The 20,868-nt window shown below is 41.7% G+C and overlaps 1 protein-coding gene, 1 non-coding gene and 1 pseudogene across 2 annotated transcripts in view; 1 reads left to right on the top strand and 2 right to left on the bottom strand.

The window, feature by feature from the left end:
• UBAP2L (ubiquitin associated protein 2 like) overlaps positions 1-20,868 on the bottom strand; it is a 52,852-nt gene that overhangs the window by 19,479 nt on the left and 12,505 nt on the right. The window contains exons 5-13 of the mRNA XM_023508331.1: positions 18,022-18,223; positions 17,616-17,711; positions 17,160-17,205; positions 15,380-15,492; positions 10,415-10,467; positions 8,706-8,791; positions 5,627-5,798; positions 1,389-1,590; positions 320-629 (exon numbers count right to left, since the gene is read on the bottom strand). Coding sequence (XP_023364099.1) covers positions 320-629; positions 1,389-1,590; positions 5,627-5,798; positions 8,706-8,791; positions 10,415-10,467; positions 15,380-15,492; positions 17,160-17,205; positions 17,616-17,711; positions 18,022-18,223 — 1,280 coding nt within the window. The remainder of the gene's footprint in view (positions 1-319; positions 630-1,388; positions 1,591-5,626; positions 5,799-8,705; positions 8,792-10,414; positions 10,468-15,379; positions 15,493-17,159; positions 17,206-17,615; positions 17,712-18,021; positions 18,224-20,868) is intronic.
• LOC111722390 lies at positions 14,141-14,235 on the top strand (annotated as a pseudogene).
• On the bottom strand, positions 16,080-16,235 carry LOC111722389. Its single transcript, XR_002771209.1, has one exon. It is a non-coding gene; the product is annotated as a U1 spliceosomal RNA (small nuclear RNA).

The raw sequence follows: 20,868 nt of genomic DNA, 5'->3' as shown, positions 1-20,868 counted from the left end.
CACAGCTCACAGCAACCTCTAACTCCTGGGCTCAAGCGAGTCTCCTGCCTCAGCCTCCCAAGTAGCTGGGACTACAGGCGCCCGCCACAATGCCCGGCCATTTTTGGGTTGCAGCCATCATTGTTGTTTGGCGGGCCCAGGCTGGGGGTTCGAACCCGCCAACTTAAGTGTATGTGGCTAGCGCCTTAGCCGCTTGAGCCACAGGCACCAAGCCTGGTCACCCTATTTTAATACCATCTTACTGTACACTAATAAAAAAATCTTTCCCTTCACATTCCCAAACTTAACAATTTCTAGTCTCAACCTGTATACACTTTGCCTAAGATAATAGCTATCTAAGAGTTCAAGTACCTTAGAAGTCAAGGAGGCTTTTTTCTTCTGCTGTTTCAGTTTCTGCTGAGCCGGCTGAGGGCTAGAGGATTGGTTGTCTGAAGATCCAGGTGACATCTGTGGAGCTGAGGTGGATTTGCTTGGCAGAGGAGAAGAGGGGGGTGGAGGTGCAGCTGTGGAAGTAGCCACTGCAGGTGGCTTCTCCTGAAGGAACACCTCCATCATGGTTGAAGATGAGGTGAAAGCCTGACGCTTTGTAAAGGGGCTGTGCACGGCTGAATCACTTGGGTTCTTCAAATCTGCAAGAGGAAGCCCAAAGGCCAAAGATGCTGATTAATCTCAAGGCAACACTGTTGTCTTGCAGTACTAGCACCATGAACAAGGCCCTCAAGAACCACAGACCCAAGGTCCTCTTTTAGGACTTAATCTGATTTCTATAGGTGACCACTGTTGGATCACATCTGTTCTTAGGGAAAGCCTAAATAAATCAACACTATTACCCTGTGTGTGGAAGAGAGGAGTCTACAAACTGTCCATTTTTCAAACACAGCAAGTCTTATTTAATAATACCAATAGGTTCCTGAAACTGAGATTTCAAGTATAACAATATACAAGTCTCGAATAACATCATTTCCTTCAACATCATTTCATTATCGTGTTAAGAGGAAAAAATTGGGTTTTTTTGTATGTCATTTTGCACAGTCAGTTTCTAAGAACCTATTGCAACGTTAAGCGAGTAAGACTGTGTAGAGTCTTAAGATGACCAAGCCCATGAACCCAATGTGTTATTTTCAAATACTGAAGATAAATCTAGGTAAAAAACCTTGAGGTCAAAAAAAGAGTGTGACAGTCTGACTAAATTTCACAACAGAAATACACAGCCTCCAATTTTGTTCCTCAACTTTCAAAACTCAGCTAATCTGAATAGGAGAAATCAGTGTGGGACACTGGCCAATTGGCAGCCCCTCTCCTCATGTCAGGACACATTCTCCCCTCCCCCACCAACCTCCACAGTAATGCTCCAAACCGTAACAAATTTGAACCATTTTCCATCTCACCATACTGCACCAGTGATGGGGACTGTGTTGTCGAGCCCATGTCCCAAGAGGAGGTGGTGGTGCTTCCAGATTGAGAATGCTGAGCTGCCAGCTGAGCCAGGGCTTGCGCAGTCTTGAACTGCTCCAAGAACTGGGAGCCAGTGGTGCTGCTGCTGCCTTTAGATTCACTGACATCACCAAATCCTTTCCCTAACATGCTCACCTGCAGATCAACAAAGAGATGAGAGCCATCTACAGCCAGTGACTCTGATGAGAAAGACACTTCTCCAGACTGAGAGTGAGCATAGAGCAGACAAACAAAACATCCCCAGACTAGGTACACAGCACAGTCTGTTAAAGCACAAGATCTAGAGTTAGACAGTCCTAGATTCACACCTTAGCTATGTAATCTTGGAAAAATTAAACTTTTCATTTCTCTTTGCCTCAGTTTCTTCCTCTGAAAATAGGAATAAAAGTAGTGCCTCATGAAGTTGCATGGGGATTAAAGAAATATTAAAGCACTTAATACATGCATGGCATATATGAGAGCCATTAAAACTCAGAACTATTACCATTATTTCCACCCTCCTCCTCCTCAGGAATAAAAGCTCTGTTTCCCTTCTTTCTACATTTTAAAATCAATCAATAATTGACTATTAAATGAACACAAATGTAATATAAAAATTCACTTCAGCTATTAAGGTCCCTGACCTTTGCATTAAATAACTCGAAAGATCCATCATCACATGGAAGGGGTAAATTAAATTATTTAAACCTCAAAAGAAACAAAAACTAACTGGAGCCCCATCTTGACACCTTGAATAAGAAAGAAAGAAGAACAAAGAAATAAGAAAGTTGGGGAGGGTCTGTGGCTCAAAGGAGTAGGGCGCTGGCCCCATATGCCAGCGGTGGCGGGTTTAAACCCAGCCCCAGCCAAAAAATAAAAGAAACAAGAAAGAGAAGGTAAAGGGCCATCCCAACTTCTGCACTAGCTAATCCAGTGACAGGTCAGCATGATTTGATGGCTTCCTCACCGTCTACCACCTGTCCCAGTTATACAGGGTGATCACTGTATGATAACCCAGCAAAACTTCCTCTTCATGCTTCTAGGGAATTACCTCATCAAGTAAAACTATCCGCCTAGACAGTAGGATAAACTATGTGGCCTTGACTAGTCTTGAAAACCCGCCAAGGAGATTAAATCTAGTTTCCTTAGCTGGTTAATCACCTCCCCCTCCTCCAGCAGTGCTTTCTTATACAAAACTTGTCTGTCTGACTTCAGATAAAACTTCTCACTGCAATCCAAAGCCACAGCCCAAGATTACACAAACAAAACCCTCAAAGTCTGTGGCAAACAGATGATCTCAGGCAGCTAATGGGTATCAAATATTCAGCAAATGTAAAGCACTATTTTACAAACACAGAAAATTACCTAATATTTATTATAATATTCACAAACGTAAAGAGGAATTCCTGTTATTTCGAACTACTAAATTTTAGGGGAATTAATCCTCTAAGATTTATTCTCAATGGAAAAGAGACCACATTCAATATCACACTGACTAATATAGGTAATGATAAAACAGAATAGTATTTATATTTAATTTGACATTATCAGGTGGTACACATTAAGTGGAATGTTAAAGTGGATTATGCTGAAAACATTTTTGATATCAAAATTTTGATTTGATTATAAATCTTCATAATTTTAGACTGTGAAAGCGATTAAAAGAGACAGAACAATTAACCTAATTTTCTAGTTATGTATCTTATGGGTTGGTAATTACTTCTTGATCATCACTGCATCTTCTTCTGACCTCTGTCCTACTTCCTTTCCTCTGTTTCTGTTTAATCCCAACACTTCTCTCCATTTCCCTTCTCCCCCCAACTCCTCTGATCAATTACCTTTTTCCTAGGTGGCAGAACATTAGCCACTACTAAATTAACACACCAGAAAAACCATTTTAAGACAACAGTTAAAAACTAACAGATGGGCCAGGAGCAGAGGCTCATACCTATTACCCCAGCCCTCTGGGAGGCCTTAGGCCAGTGGATCCCTTGAGCTCAGGAGTTCCAAACCAGCCTGAGCAAGAGCCAGACCCCATCTCTAAAAACAGCCGAGTGTTGTGGTGGGCACCTGTAGTCCCAGCTACTTGGGAGGCTGAGGCAAGAGGATAGTTTATGCCCAAGAGTTTGAGGTAGCTGTGAGCTGGGATGCCACAGCATTCTACTAAGGGTAACAAAGTGAGACTTTATCTCAAAAAAAACCCCCAAAAACTGACAGACTTCAGGATCAGTGGCTAGTTCAGCCTTTTTCTAGTTAAAATAATTACTATAAATAGAAAATAAAACTATATCCACACACATGGTCTGCTTCCCCTTAAAATTTTTTCCCTCGATCAAAAAATAAACAAAAAAGAGAAAGAAGAGAAAAAAGAAAAAGGAGTTACTTCTTATGACTTAGTGACTATAAAAAAAAATCAGGTCTCGCATCATCTTTATTTAGCTTAAGTGATTACTTTGATGTAGGTTATGACCTCAGATTTTTTTAAGAGACAGAGTCTCATTTTGTCGCACTTGGTAGAGTGCTGTCGTGTCACAGCTCACAGCCATCTCCAGCTCTTGGCCTTAAGCGATTCTCTTGCCTTAGCTTCCAAAGTACCTGGGACTACAGGTGCCCACAACACTCAGCTATTTTTTTGTGCAGTTTGGCTAGGACTGGGTTCCAACCCGCCACCCTCTGCATATGGGGCTGGCACCCTACTCACTGAGCCACAGGTGGCACTCAACCTTGAATTTTTTAAATGGTCTAAGTCAACAAATCACATGTCATATGTAATTTATAATACCATTACTGATACCACATTTGTACAGTCCTGCAAAATAAAAGAGCAAGCACTCTTATCCCTATTTACAGAGAAATGAAAACATGTCTAATGAAGTGGCAGACTTGAGAAGACCATTGGTTTTTGGAAGCCTAGTCTGCAAACATCTGATTTAAGTAAACATAAGGCAATTCTGCTCCATCAAGAAATGGGGAACCAGCTCGGCGCCAGTAGCTCAAGTGGCTAAGGCGCCAGCCACATACACCTAAGGTGGCGGGTTCGAATCCAGTCCGGGCCCGCCAAACAACGACGGCTGCAACCAAAAAATAGCCAGGCATTGTGGCAGGCGCCTGTGGTCCCAGCTACTTGGGAGGCAGAGGCAGGAGACTCACTTGAGCCCAGGAGCTGGAGGTTGCTGTGAGCTGTGATGCTACAGCACTCTACCCAAGGGGATAGCTTGAGGCTCTGTCTCAAAAAAAAGAAAGAAATGGGGAACTGGGCTAGGCAAGGTGGCTCAGGGCTATAATCCTAGCACTCTAGGAGGCCAAGGCAGGAGAACTGTTTGAGCTCAGGAGTTCAACACAAGTCTGAGCAAGAGTGAGAACCCCTTTCTACTAAAAATAGAAAAATTAGTGGGCATGGTAGCAGGCACCTATCGTCCCAGCTACTTGGGAGGCTGAGGCAGAGGGATCACTTGAGTCCAGGAGTTTGAGGTTGCTGTGAGCTAGACTGAGGCTGTGCCATCCTAATCTGCACAAGAGAGACTCTGTCTCAACAACAAAAAAAAGTGACAAAATTGAAATGCTTACAATCTCTTATGAAAGGTTCATTAGCATTGCAAAATTTGTTGACAGGTTAATGCCATTTATTTTCTCCCTCTCTTCAGGTGTAATAGCAAATAGTGTACAGCACAGTAAGTATCCAAAAAATGCTGTTAACTCACTTTTATAAGATCCAGGCTTGGCACCCGTAGCTCAATGGTTAGGGCACCAGCCACATGCACAGGGCTGGTGGGTTCAAACCCGGCCCAAGCCTGCTAAATGAATAAACAAACTAACAAACAAAAATAGCCAAGCATTGTGATGGGCACCTGTAGTCTCAGCTACAAGGGAGGCTGAGGCAAAAGAATCACTTGAAGCCAAGAGTTTGAGTTTGCTGTGAGCTGTGACACCACAGCACTCTACTGAGGGTGACAACAGTAAAACTCTGTCTCAAAAAAAAAAAAGAAAATCCAGTTGGTCCAAAACCTAAGTCCTCTCCTAGAGGACATCAATCCCCTACCACTCAACTCAGCATCACTACACCCAAAGCTGCTTAAGACAAAGGAAACACCTCACGCTGCCACAAAGCTCTGCCTTTGGTAAAAGAAATGATTGTGCATGTGTGCTGGCAGGAGGATTTGACTGACTGGGATAAACCATTTTTCCTACTTACCATACTGTGATGAGAAAATGTGTTCCCCGAAGCAGGCTGTGATATGGCACTCTGCTTCGAGTTACTGAACACCAGTGGCTGGGCCAGAGAAGGAGCCTGAGATGGATCCAGATTAGATGAATCATTCTCCATTGAAGATGGTGTCTTCCCCAACAAAACAGCAAGGTCAATTCTAGTGGGGAGAGGAAGAGGGATCCTGATGGTGAAGGAATGTTCAGGCATTCCCCAACATTGAACTGAGATTATGGTTAGATCAAGATGAAGTCCCTTAGTAGTCATACTTCTAATTGGACTCAGAAACAAAAACCCTGAAATGCTTCATTTTACCAAAATAACTGACACATAAGGACTACTACAGCATCCAGAGAAATTACACTGATGTTGCCAACAATAATGGTGACTTAAAATTTTTACTTTAGTGAACTTACTAATTTTTTTTTTTTTGAGACAAAATCTCATTATGTTACCCTCGGTAGAATACCATACTGTCACAGCTTACAGCAACCTCCAACTCTTGGGCTTAAGCGATTCTCTTGCCTCAGCCTCCCAAGTAGCTACAGGCACCCACGACAATGCCCAGCTATTTTTTGTTGCAGTTGTAATTGTCATTTAGCTGGCCTGGGCCAGGTTCAAACCCGCCACCCCTGATGTACGTGGTTGGCACTATAACCATTGTGCTATGGGCGCTGAGCCTGAACTTATTAATTTAATGAAATATCAAACGTTAGTTTTAATATGAAGCTCAATAACTGGGTGAAAATTTACAACTCTTATCCATGATGTCAATACTAAATACCTGCCATTACCAATTTCTTTTAGAAAACCATACACCAGAACTCTCTAAGTGGCTTTAAAACAGAGATGGTTTTAGAGACTTTTTTCTCCCAGCTTTAAAAACCTTTAAGTTACCTGTGGGATAATACAAGTATGTATCCGGGCTCTGCTTTGTTCCTAGCACAGAGCTCCTAAAACACTTAGAACTTCCTAAGTTCCTATTACTGTTAACCCTTTGTTATCATAACAAGCTTCCTTCTTTTTTTTGAGACAGAGCCTCGAGCTGTCACCCTGGGTAGAGTACCATGGCATCATAGCTCACAGCAACCTCCAACTCCTGGCTCAAGTGATTCTCTTGCCTCAACCTCCCAAGTAGCTGGGACTACAAGCGCCCACCACACCACCCGGCTATTCTTTGGTTGCAGTCGTCATTGTTGTTTGGCAGGTCCAGGCTGGATTCGAACCCGCCAGCTCAGGTGTACATGGCTAGAGCCTTAGCTGTTGAGTCACAGGCGCTGAGCCAACAAGCTTCCTTCAACCACATCAGAATTTATGCTATTGTGATCCAGGATAGGGTGCCTAGAAGCTTCAGGATGGGGGCTGGCCACAGGGAACTTTCAGCCCCTTCCAACCCCACCCAACTCCAGGGGAAGTAAATTAGCTATTAAGTTCAATGGCCAAAGACTTAACCAGTCATGCCTAGTTAATGAAACTTTGATTCAAAAACCTCAAACAACTGCTTGGCCTCTGTAGCTCAGTGAGTAGGGTGCCGGCTAGCGGGTACAAGCCAGGCCCAGGCCTGCTAAACAATGACAGCTGCAACCAAAAAAACAGTCGGGCAGGCTCGGCTCCCATAGCTCAACTGGCTAAGGCGCCAGCCATGTACACCTAAGGTGGTGGGTTCGAATCCCCAGCCCAGACCCGCCAAACAACAATGACGGCTGCAACCAAAAAATGGCCGGGCGTTGTGGCGGGCGCCTGTGGTCCCAGCTACTTGGGAGGCAGAGGCAAGAGACTCGCTTGAGCCCAGGAGTTGGAGGTTGCTGTGAGCTGTAATGCAACGGCACTCTACCCAGGGGGACAGCTTGAGGCTCTGTCTCAAAAAAAAAAAAAAAACAGTCGGGCCTTGTGGCGGGAGCCTGTAGTCCCAGCTACCCAGGAGGCTGAGGTAAGAGAATCGCTTAAGCCCAAGAGTTTGAGGTTGCTGTGAGCTATGATGCTACGGCACTCTACTGAGTGTAACATGAGACTCTCAAAAAAAAAAAAAAAAAAAAAAAACCAAAAACCTCAAACATGAAATCTGGAAAGCTTCAGCATATCTGGAGGGAACATGTAACTCTCTGTGCCCACCCACCCGTCCATACCTTTTCCTATGCATTTCTTCCATTTGGCTATTCTTAACTTGTACCTTTACAATGATCCAGTAACACTAAGCAAAACTCTTGATTTCTGAGTCATTGTAGTAAATTACCAAACAAGGGGGTCGTGGGAACCTCTGAATCTGTAGTTGGCTGGCAGACCCCTGAAGTAGTGCAGTTTTATGAAACTGAGCTGTCAACTTGTGGGGTCTGTGCTAACTCTGGGTAGTGTCAGAAATGAACTGCTGAAGACCTAGTTGGTATTAGAGGATTGCAGAACTGATGTGAAAAAACATATTGGTGTCAAAAAAAAAAAAACCCACTCATTACCACTGATGACATCCTTAATGTTCTACTCCTAGCCCACACTTTCTTTAGGGCCTTCTGAGTCAAAAGCTATCAAGCCAGGTCTAGAAATAATCCAAAAGTTCTCAGGGGATTAAAAAATACCTGAACAGAATATATCCTATCACTGACCCCTAGAAGTTCAAGTTCTGAAGTTCATCAGCTGGATCCTGCTAACCCCAAGGGGAAAAAATGATCACTATATTCGGTGGATTAGCAGACGAGGACCATTATTATAAAGTGAGAGAAGCAGCCAGTGAGCAGTTCTGCAGAATCCAGACACAAATGAAAACATTTTTCACTTTCAGCTACTCTTTCCCTTACTTCAAAATAAGTTATATAGTCAATGATGGTGAAGTGACAAGCTAATCTGCATTAACTCAAGTGCTATTTGGGGGCAGAATCAACTTTAAAATTCTAACATATGGACCTCCTTCTATTCAGTAGATTACTTCTCAATTGATTGAAACAAGAACCTAATGTTACTTTGTTATTATTATTACCAACATCACAGGAGTTTGTGAAGGCCAGTGCCAATCTTCCTTATAGTTATCTTAACAAATCTTTATGCAAAAAGGTACTAATTTTTGCCACACACTTGCCTCTGGCCAGCAGTGATTGTCACATTCTCGGTAGGCAGAGGCACTGAAGACACATTAGAGGCAGTGAAGATCTTGGTCTCAGAAAGCTGGAAAACAGAGAGAATAGTCACTCCTGGTGTCAGGAAACTGCAGTCGGGAACTCGGCATTAGGTAATGGGAATTCAACATCAAATAAAAGAAAAAAAAGCCTACAAAGATAAAACTACCCCCAAGGAATCCCAAGTGGATTGACCTTCAAGCACCTTGAATACATGCTTAGTGGTTGTATCTAAAGAAAAGTAGAACCCAGGAACACAAAATAATTGTGAAGTCCCATTGTCATATGTACAACGACCTTTCAGAGAGGGTAATATACATGCTAGACGTAAAAAGAGAAAGATCCCTATTTTCCCATTATAGTTCCCAACTCCCACCTCTACCCAAATCACCTTTACCTTCCACTACTCCCTCTTGAACCCCCTCAAAAAAGAAGATCATAGCCAAGATGAAGAAAGAAAAGTTAATATTTGGCTTTTGAACAGTAAGGGACCAAGTACTAAAGAGTTATGGTCTTTTGAGAAATAATTTTAACCACATACAATTTTTGCCTTAATACTGATTTTATTATACCTAGTCTTTCCATTCATTATTAAGGTAACAAAATTAGGCAAACAATTGTAAGGAATAGCTTTTCCTACTATTCAAAAATTGATCCGGGCTTTTTGTTTTACTTCTTAACTAAATCTCTCTAAAAAACAGGGAAACCAAACCCTCCCCAATATATCATTCTCTAAAGTTGCCTAAGCAACTCTGCTTTGACAAGCCAAATATCAGAAACTAGCAGAATTTGCGCATATTCACAAGGCAGGCTAGCTCAGTTACAATAGAAAATAATTGAGCCTCTGATGCTGGCACATCTAAAATTTTAAAAACCAGGGACCGGCAACCAATTTTGACATGTCAATTCCTCTTACCACAAAAGCTGTCTTGCCTAACTACATGTAAGTATGGGAAAGTACATCTTGCAATGTTAAGGGTTTATCCATGATCACTGAAAACTAATTCACAGCAAAAGTTTGACTGTGACCAGGAATCAACAAAATTCTCTTATTCAGGTAATACTCAAGTGAATTCACAGAGCTCATTTATACACCACCCATCTATGAGGTTTCCAAGTTGAGTCAAGCTCACAGATAGCCAAGGCTACACATACTCATCTCAATTACACCTTCGAAGATGCGCTTCGAGTAAACCCAAGGGTTCCAGAGCCAACCTCACTGTAACTTTGAGGATCTGGTACCATGATGCTCACTTTTCCAACCAATTATAGGATCTTATACCAAATACTTAAGCACAAACCAAATAATGGAATGGCTCCCAATAGTCATGTGTCACCAGCAGCTGTAACTGAAGCACTACCTGCCTAGCTCCATTTCTGTGCCCTACCCAACCACCATCTCTTCCTGGGATAAATCCGACAATCAGATATTGGACTTACACAAGTTCACTTGCCCTTTCCATAGAGTGGTTCCACAGAGTCCTGTTCATGCCCAGTCTCCTTCATATAACATATGTGAAATGTTCTGGCTCAGAACACTATTTTGGATGTAAAAGTTTTGGGTCAGAATCTTAAGGGTGAATTTTGAGGGGTAGAAACATACCCACTTTCTATCCCTAAACACCACTTAGGGATAGAAGGCACTAGTGAAGAGTGATCTGGGAATACCTACATCTTCATTCCAGTCTTCAGTCCCCCACTCCTCTGTTGTGGTCCTCCATGCACCTGGGAAGAAAAGAAAAATAGTGAAGTAATTTTAAATGCCAATACAAAGCATGTGTAGATAATAGTAGGGTGGCCCTGGCCAAAAAAAAAAAAAAAAAAACAGTAAGGTGTTAACATTTTTGGCAGCCAAAAATATGATATGACCAGTATTTAGTAATCAGAAATAATTCTTGGGCTTCAGTGATAGGGAAAGACTCTTATTTTATAAAAAACCCTCAGAGTACCAGGGTCTTAATAAGATTTCAAAGCTACTTTCAGTTGTTATAGTGGAGTCAGGGGAGACCAGACACTAACCCAATGCTCCAGGCAGTATCCTTAAGGTCCTCTTCCCTCTGATTTAGTAATCAATTCCGTGAAATGGCAGCAGCCACTTTAAGCCAGAATATAGAAGCTATACTTATTGATGTTATAGTAACACAAAAAAGACTGCAGGCAGGCAGAAGGGAGATGGTAGAAGTTACAGAAACACAAATGGCTGCAACATGATGGTGAAAGGGCAGTGAAGGGGCATTTGAAATCCAAACTGAGAGTAATGAGAACTATTTGCTATCAGAACAGAATTAAAAATGCATACTCAGCAGAAGTCAAGTTTATAGATCTTATTGGTTTAATTAGGTAACTGTAAGGAAAGCCCCTCTATACCTATGGTTTATGGATATCAATGGATAAGACTGAAAAATCACATTATGAATGACAGTTATTGCTGTACTCCTGTTCATAAAGAACAAGAAATTTGACTCTCTCAGGGTATGTACCCTCCTCATGCTGCTAATATCGAAATTAGGATAAAGCTTCTAATGGGAGAGGTCCATAGAAATCAAATCCCTTCATTTGCCACATGTATTATCATAAAGGATAAATGCCCTTTCTTAAGGAATTTTGGTGAAAATTTCTGTAAGAACAAGGATTCTTCCCTTCAACCAAAGAACACAGTAAGAAATAAGAATTCATCTAATAGAAAGGATAAGACCCCTTATTTTCTTCTCTGAAACAATAGTCAATATTCAATAACTTTTGAAGCCCTCTGTCCAAATGGAAAAAGCTCTTAAGAACAAAAGAAAGTATAACACTCAGACATTTCATGGTCACTGAAGAGAAATATTCTAACACCAAACCCACCTGAAATTCTTCTAAACTAACAATGGAAAACCTTATTTCTTACAGGAAAACAGGAAAAGGTTAAAACTACACCAGAGAAATCCCAAACCACTTAACAATGACAATGGTCTCAAAATCCAATCTCAATATAGACAGGTTTTTACAAAGCACAGTCTTCTCTCCCTCTCTGTTGACACCACATTTTCTTTTTTTTTTTTTTTTTGAGACAGAGCCTCAAGCTGTCCCCCTGGGTAGAGTGCCATGGCATCACGCTCACAGCAACCTCCAACTCCTGGGCTCAAGCGAGTCTCCTGCCTCCGCCTCCCAAGTAGCTGGGACCACAGGCGCCCGCCACAATGCCCAGCTATTTTTTGGTTGCAGCCGTCATTGTTGTTTGGCAGGTCCGGGCTGGGGATTCGAACCCTCCACCTTAGGTGTACGTGGCTGGCGCCTTAGCCGGTTGAGCTATAGGCGCCGAGCCGACACCACATTTTCTTCTTAAAGAAGAATGATCCAAGATAACCCAAGATGAGTTAGCACTTATGTACAACCCTAGACTTAGAAATGATGTGAAACATTATCTAATCTAGGCTCTCAGCACAAGAATTATTTTTTTGCAGTCTGGTGACTTCAAACTGAGATGGAAAAGAAAAAAGTAGATACTTATTTGGTATGTTACCATAAGCATGTATGGTCATGGGCTAAGAAGACAGCTATGGTGAGGAAACATTAAAGAATAGTTAAGATGGAAATGCTCTGAACACATTAGGGTTTCTATCTCATTAGCAGAAAGCAGTCAATGTAACATCAACATTCATTAAACTAAACTTATAAGAGAAAAAGTGGACATATGAAATGAGAACAAAAGAGAAAAAACAGAGAGAAAAATGACATATCCACAAATATTTTGGTTTATGAAAATCTACGAAACAATCCAGGGCAGTTAGGCTCCTGGACCTATCATACCAGGAGCAGTCTCAACTTTTCAGGGATAATTTGATTCCTAAACCCCAATGAAATCAAGTCCTAAAACAAAAAAGGACAACCAATGAAATTTTGTTTATGAACGTCAACCCCCAATATCACTATACCTGTAGATATTTTAAGAGTAGGTTTGGATTCATTTTTAAATTAAAGGGGGAATAAGAAGTTTACTATCATGAAAATACAAAATGAGATTATGCATGAAATTATGTTCCTCCATGAAATTAACAAGGGAAAAAAGAGGCCAGGCATGGTGACTCATGCCTGTAATCCCAGCACTTGCAAGGCGAAGGCATGTGGATTCCCTGAGCTCACAGCTTCAAGACCAGCCTGAGGCAGAGCGAGACCTCATCTCTAAAATATAGCCAGGGCATTGTAGTGGACACATAGTCCCAGCTATATGGGAGGGTGAGGCAAGAGAATCGCTTAGCCTAAGAGTTTGAGGTTGCTGTGAGCTCTGACACCTTGGCACCAAGGGTGAGAAAGTGAGACTCTGTCTCCAAAAAAAGAAAAAGAAAAGGCAATGGAAAAGCTATACCCAAATTTCAAACTAACAAGCTGACAGAAACATGACACATGTTCAGCCACAAATCATATTTCTGATTTCAACCTTCCACATCTCCCTTTTCTAAACTTTATTCTTCCCTGTTTTTCCAACTAGATCCTTATTAGAAACAGCTAAGGCTAAGGATTGGGACTCCATGACTGACTTCCTATTACAAACTAAAAACAAATCCCTTAACTTGCACCATCTTTTCCAGTGGCAAAAATAAAAATAAACTACAGCTCAAAACAGTTAACTATTTGTTTTTGTTTTCTTTTTTTTGAGACAGAGCCTCAAGCTGTCCTCCTGGGTAGATTGCCGTGGCCTCACAGCTCACAGCAACCTCCAACTCCTGGGCTCAAGGGAGTCTCCTGCCTCAGCCTCCCAAGCAGCTGGGACCACAGGCGCCCACCACAACGCCCAGCCATTTTTTGGTTGCAGCCATCATTCTTGTTTGGTGGGCCCAGGCTGGATTCGAACACACCACCTGAGGTGTATGTGGCTGGCGCCCTAGCCACTTGAACCATAGGCACAAGCCCAGTAACTCATTTGTTATCAAGACTGCCAGCACTGCCCCTATAAAGCCTTTAAGAGCCCAATGCCTCCCATAGTATAGTAAGTTAAAAGACAACAGGACATTTCAGTCAAATGACAGGGAAATTAAACAAGATACCTGCCTTGTCAATAACCCAACTTTAGCTCCCACTCATAGGATATATGAAAAATAGGCCTAGTACCATGGTTCACACCTGTAATCCCAGCACCCTGGGAAGCTGAGGCAGTGGACTGCTTGAGCTCAGAAGTTCAAGACCAAACTGAGCAAGAGCAAGACCCTGTCTCTACTAAAAATAGAAAAATTAGCTGGGCACAGTGGCCAGTGCCTATAGTACTGCTACTAGGGAAGCTGACACATGACTATCACTTGAGCTCAAGAGTTTGAGGTTACTGTGAGCTACGATCATGCCACAGCACTCAACCCCAGGGCGACAAGAGTGAGACTCTGTCTCAAAAAATTAAAATCCAAAAATAAACTGGAATGAGTTTATAGTCCTAGCCTTGGCAGTACATACACTAAAATACAGAGATTAGCATAGCCCCTATGCAAGGGTGACATACAAATTCATGAAGTAGTCCACATTTTAAAATCTGTTAAAAATAAAAATCAGTTGGATTGTGTATGAAAACACCACACTGTACCCCCAAAGTGCATCAATGTACACAGTTACCATTCAATAAAATAAAATAAAATAAAATAAAAATCAGTGTTTCAGATAGCAGCTTAGTTAGTAAAAAGCAGACAACATTCAGAACCTAAGATATAACATCTTGTAGAAAGTAGATAAAACACTATTGGTGCCAAAGACCCTCCCAAAGATCCAGAGATTAAGATCACTGAAACTGGACAAGGCAAATTAAAATGGATAAAGGGTCAAAGAGTCTATTTCAGGCCATACTCATCCCCCTTTTATAAAGCCTCAAATCTCTCACGTGGCTAGCTCAGCCAGCAAGAGGAAGGTGATCTTGTAAGCAGAAAGCACTCTAAAACTCAGAGGCTGCTCTTATTAAAAGCAGCACACTTATTTTTACCCCTGAACACATCTTAGTTTATCCTTCAGCCTAACACAGCCTGAAATATTCATATCCTAACCCTAATGCAGGAACCAAAATCAGCTAACAGAAAAGTAATCTTATTCAAATCCCATTAATACTCCACCACACCAAGAAGGCTATTCAACATAACATCAGAAAGGGTAGAGGATTTCCATCTTGCTCAGATACTGAGATTTCCCAAAAAAAAAAAAAAAAAAAAGATATTCCTATCTTGGTGCTAGAAAATAAATATGCACATACATGAATGGTGTGGACTTTGGGTGCTGTTCATTAGTAAGTTAATTAATCAACACATTACTTCTGGATATCTCTTCCAAAGACAATGCTACTCTAGTATGTGGAGCTAAAGGCAGGGACACGGTATAACTGAAAGAACACTGTCGACCAATTCAGAGTTCAAATGTCAACAATTCAAAACTCTCTTTCAGTCTTAGTTTTGTCATCTGGAAAGTGATAATAAATAATACCCATTTCATAAAATAGTCATGTGGAAACAGCATGTGTAATGAGCCCATAGAAAACAGCATACATAGTAATTCGATTGCCATTCTTTCTCATTCCTATCTCTGCAACCAACAAACACTACAGATCCACTTTTTTTATGTAACTATAAACTCAAAGAAATTATTTCCTTAGATTCTCAGACACAGAAATGAATAATAAATGATCACTCACTCGTCCCATCATCTGGTTCAAAGTGGCCAGTGTTGTTCCACGTATTGCCGCTACTATTGCCATAGTTATCATCAGTATTGGCTGGTTCTGCATAATCAGCTGGGTTAAAGGTTCTGAAAAAAATAAAGCTTAAAAGAGTCTCTCATCTCTAACCAGCTTCAGTGACCATTAACTCAAAGAGGGAATTCAAAATCACTACTGTCTCTTTCCTAATACACATCAATCAGGATCCCATTCCATAATCTTACATGTTATTTACTTTCTCTCACTTTATCAGCCTAACCCAGAATTTCATGGTATAATCTCAACTTAAATGAAGAATATTTTGAGAAAATAGCAGGAACATACTATTCCTGATAGGGATAATGATCCAAGAGGCAAATGCTTATCCCTAAGAAATGAGCCCTAAGTGCACACATCTTTTTTTAACACAAGATGAGAATGCAAGCAGAGTTTCCCCCTCCACAAATTACACAGTTCTCTTTTTGTGAGACAGTCTCACTTTACTGCCCCTGGTAGATTGCTGTGGTGTCATAGCTCACAGCAACCTCAAACTCTCAGGCTTAAGTGACTTTCTTGCCTCAACCTCCCAAGTAGCTGGGACTACAGGCACCCACCACAACACCCAGCTATTTTTAGAGAAAGGATCTCGCTGAGCTCAGACAATCCACCGGCCTCAGCCTCCCAGAGTGCTAGGATTACAGGTGTGAGCCACCTTGTGTGCCCAAATTACACAGTTCAATTCCCCACATTTGGGGAAATCACACGAGTCAGCACATCCAGAGTGGGATGGATAGGCTTTGCCCTGGGAAAACCACCTTCATAACCATGGCATCTCCCTTGCCAGGTTAAATATGCATACATTTTTTTGATTAAATACTCAGAATCACATTTTAGTTAAGGTTGCCTGTTGTGATTTTTTTTTTTTTGACATAAAGTCTCACTTTGTCACCCCCTACTGAATGCCCTAGCTTCATAGCTCACAGCACCCTCAAACTCTTGGGCTCCAGTGATCCTCTTGCCTCCACTTTGAGTAGGTGGAACTACAGGTGCCTGCCACAACACTCAGCAATTTTTAGAGACAGGGTCTTGCTCCAGTTCAGCGTGGTCTCAAACCCCTGAGCTCAGGCAATCCACCCACCTCAGCTTCCCAGAGTGCTACAATTGTAGGCCTGAGCCACCAAGCCCACCTGTGATTTTTTTTTCTTTTTTTTTTGATAAGAGTCTCAAGCTGTCACCCTGGGTAGAGTGCCATGGCGTCACAGCTCATAGCAATCTCAAACTCTTGGGCTTAAGCAATTCTCTTGCCTCAGCCTCCCAAGTAGCTGCAACTACAGGCATGCACCACAAGGCCCAGCTATTTTTTTTTTCTTTTTTGGTTGTAATTGTCACTGTTATTTGGCAGGCCCGGGCTGATTTGAACCCGTCAGCTCCGATGTATGTGGCTGGCACCCTAGCCACTGAGCTACAGGCACTGAGCCGAGCCCTTTTTTTTTTTTTTTTAATGAGACAGAGTTTCACTTTGTCACCCTCAGTAGAGCGCTGTGACAGCTCACAGCAACTTCAAACTATTGAGCTTAAGTGATTCTCTTGCCTCAGCCTCCAAAGTAGCTAGGACTATAGAAGCCCACAACCACTGGCTATTTTTTAGAGAGAGGTCTCTCAAACTCATAAGCTCAGTCACCAGGCTTGGCCTCCCAAGTGCTAGGATTATAGGCACTTGGAGTCACTGCACCCAGCACCTGTGATTCTTAAAAGACACTAGATCAATGAAACATACCCCATTCCTTGAGCAGAAAACCTTCCTCCTCGCCTGCTAGAGCCACCTAAAGAAGAGAAAAAGAGCAGAAAAGAGAAATACTTTTGAAGCTAATATAAAACCATCTTGTCAGTAGACATAGCTCTATTAAATTGCTGATATCATCATGTCTTTTTCTTTTAGTCCCATGTGACACTTAAGTTAATAGAGCTAGACAATCACTACTGTTGACAGACTGCTTGCTGCTCAAACTGCCCAGTCCCCATTTGCAAACACAGGAACATCAGCAATAGACTAGAGAAATGACACCCACCTTCTTTCCCTCCTCTCTACTTCAGCAATCTCTAGTATATATATATAATACCTCAACAATTAAGATAACCAGAATCCATGTTAATTTGGTTTTAAATACAGAAGACCTCTAATGAACTAAAGAGTAACCTACTCCCAATATCCATTCCCCTACAAACCAATCACCTCTGCCTCGGCCACGGCCCCTTCTGCCTCTTTCTGTGCCTCTTCCAGAAGGCCCTCCACTCTTGGTACCATCCAATCCATTTTCCTGACCTCGAACTAAAATAAAAGTAAGAATTAAAAAAACAAAAAAGATGACCAGAACAGGGTTAACAGAATATATGTAAATATATAAACATAAATAAATGGTTTGTGATATGGTGTTGGGGATACAAAAAACAAGAGAGCTGAAATCAAGTAACTTTACAAACTACAGGGCAATTGTAAGTCAGACTGGTGGCTACTGCTAGAAAACACTACAGGAAAAAGATGCCAAGGTCTCAAAACAGATGAGAGTGGAAAAAGCATAAAAGTGTTTTAACATTTTCTGGGGACCCTGACACATCCCTGGAATCTAAACATTACTGACCCACAGCTGGTTTTGATAAAGCCCCATGCATACACTCTCGTCCACGGCTGGCACCTCTCCCTCGTCTTGGTGGCCCGCCACGTCGCCGACTATAGTCTCTGTCCCGGTCTCGATTTTCTTTGCCTTCTTCATTGGATTCTGTCTGGCCACCATCCTTCTGTCCTGAGACTCCCTTCTTCTTCCCAACCATCTCCCAGGAATGCTAAAGGAAAGTAGAGCATTTATGTCTAGTCAGTATGGACTGCTATCAGTATACCAAAGATGATAGATATGACAAGTGACTGATTTAGTCATTCTCTTCTCAGCATCCATGTCTAATATACTTCTCTGTTTAAACAGAATGTACAGACCAAATATCCAAACAAATTTTACACCAAGTTATCGGTCCCTAAGTGTTGTTTCTTGGGCTAAAAACACTAATTCCCTTTGGATTGAATGACCCTCAACTTTTCACACTCTTATTCATACCAAATAAAGCAAACAAGGAAAAGTTTCTGAAAGTAACCCACGACCTGAGAATGAATGAACAGCTGAATGAGCTCTTGGGCAGGTTCTCTGAAGAGGAGAAAAACAACTAAACCAAAAATCAACCTACCAAGCTACACATACACACACAAAGAGCAATTTCACTGAAAAGACAACCTAATAGCAATCACAGGTCTAGCCCTCAGATATACTGATTACAGAAAGCCTTCCTTCCAGGCTTCACCTCCTGTATTCTCCCTATACTTTAACCAACATAATCCAATTTAACTTTCCCCAAAGCAGAATACGTTATCTATGATACACTCCAAAATCCAAGAGAGAAAATGTGTAAGGAAAACAAGATAAACACCCATGCAAAACACTCATTAGGAAAATAAGCTTTACGACTTTAAAGTTTTGAAAACACAGTTTATACCTATTTTTGCAAAAATCTACACAAACCAAAGTTCCAGGACAAACACCAAGACTACTAGATCTTTACTATCTTACCATCTTATCAAACAACCAGGGACCTGATGCTTAGTAACAGCTATGTAATATCTAGTATCTAATCTAATCACTTTCAAGAATATAGGTTGGGAGGCTGGGTGCAGTGGTTCATGCCTATAATCCAAGCACATGGAAATCCCAGCCCAGGCAAACGGACTGCCTGAGCGCACAGGTTCAAAACCAGCCTGAGCCAGAGCAAGACCTTGTCTTTAAAAATAGCCAGGCACTGTGGCAGGCACCTGTAATCCCAGCTACTTGGGAGGCTGAAGCAAGAGAATCGTTTGAGGTTGCTATGAGCTGTGACGCCAACGTACTCTACCAAGGGCAACAAAGTGAGACTGTCTCAAAAACAAAAAAGAGGCTCGGCGCCTGTGGCTCAAGTGGCTAGGGCGCCAGCCACATACACCTAAGGTGGCAGGTTCGAATCTAGCCTAGGTCCACCAAACAACAATGACAGCTGCAACCAAAAAAAAAAATAGCCGGGCATTGTGGTGGGCACCTGTGGTCCCAGCTACTTGGGAGGCTGAGGTAGGAGACTCACTTGAGCCCAGGAGTTGGAGATTGCTGTGAGCTGTGATGCCACAGCACTCTACCCAGGGGGACAGTTTGAGGCTCTGTCTCAAAAAAAAAAAAAAAAGAATATAGGCTGGGTATTAGAGAATATAAAATTATTAATTTTCTCAAGATTTACAATAGCATCATGGTTATGTAAGAGTGTCTTCCTTTAAGCGAAATATGTTGAAGAATTTGGAGTATAAATTATGATGTCTACAACTAACTTCCAGATAATTCCAAGTGTTCTAGATGGAAGAATGAATAAAAAAAAGATAGTACACACATATGATGGAAGAGGAATGAAATTCTGACCCAGGCCATAATATGGATGAACCTTGATAATAATATGCTAAGTGAAATATATCAGAGACAAAAAATACTGTATGATTCCTCTCATGTGAATTACTTAAAATAGGCAAATTCATAGGTTACTAAGAGCTGAGGAGAAGGAGGAATGAGGAATTACTGTTCAATGGATACACAATTCTTGTTTGGGATGATGAACAAGTTCTAGAAAGAGTGGTGACAGTTGCATTCATTGTGAATGTACTTAATACCACTAAACTACACTTTTGGTTATAATAGTTGAAAATGGTAAATCTTAAGACAATAGTTTTTAGGTTCAAAAAAAAACTAAATTTAAAATTATAATAAAAACAGTTTGCTACAGTGGCTCACACCTATAATCCTAACATTCTGATAGGCCAAGGCAGGAGGACTGACTGAGCTCAGGAGATCAAGACCAACGCGACCAAGAATGAGATCCAATCTCTAGCAAAAAATTGAAAAAAACAGCACCTGTGATGGTGCACCTATGGTCCCAGCTACTCAGGAGGCTGAGGCAGGAAGATCACACTTGAGGATCACGAGTCTGAGGTTGCACTGAATTATGATGACACCACCGTACTCTAGCCTGGGTGACAGAGCAAGACTCTATCTCAAAATACATAAAACAATAATCACATCTACATTCTAAATAGTCCATTGTAGTTTACTAATTTTCTTTAAAGATTCAGTACCCCAAGGACTCAGCATTTCCTTGCTGCCAATCTTTCCAACCCCACCTCATTCCACATTACAGTCGGTGGTCACTGTGTGCTCACAGTAGCTTCAATTCATAAGTTACAATAACCCCACAGTTAACTCAGCACCAGCAACTCCATAAACACTAGACTCAAAACTCTTAGCTTTCAGAATTTATGCCAGTGTATCTCAAAAACCAGGCAAGTGGCTCGGCGCCTATAGCTCAACCGGCTAAGACGCCAGCCACATACACCTAAGGTGGCGGGTTCGAATCCCCAGCCCGGACCCGCCAAA

This window comes from Otolemur garnettii, unplaced genomic scaffold (genome assembly GCF_000181295.1).
Source record: "Otolemur garnettii isolate 467f Iridium unplaced genomic scaffold, OtoGar3 scaffold00244, whole genome shotgun sequence".
NCBI lineage: Eukaryota > Metazoa > Chordata > Mammalia > Primates > Galagidae > Otolemur > Otolemur garnettii.
This window is presented reverse-complemented; position numbering and strand designations above follow the sequence as displayed.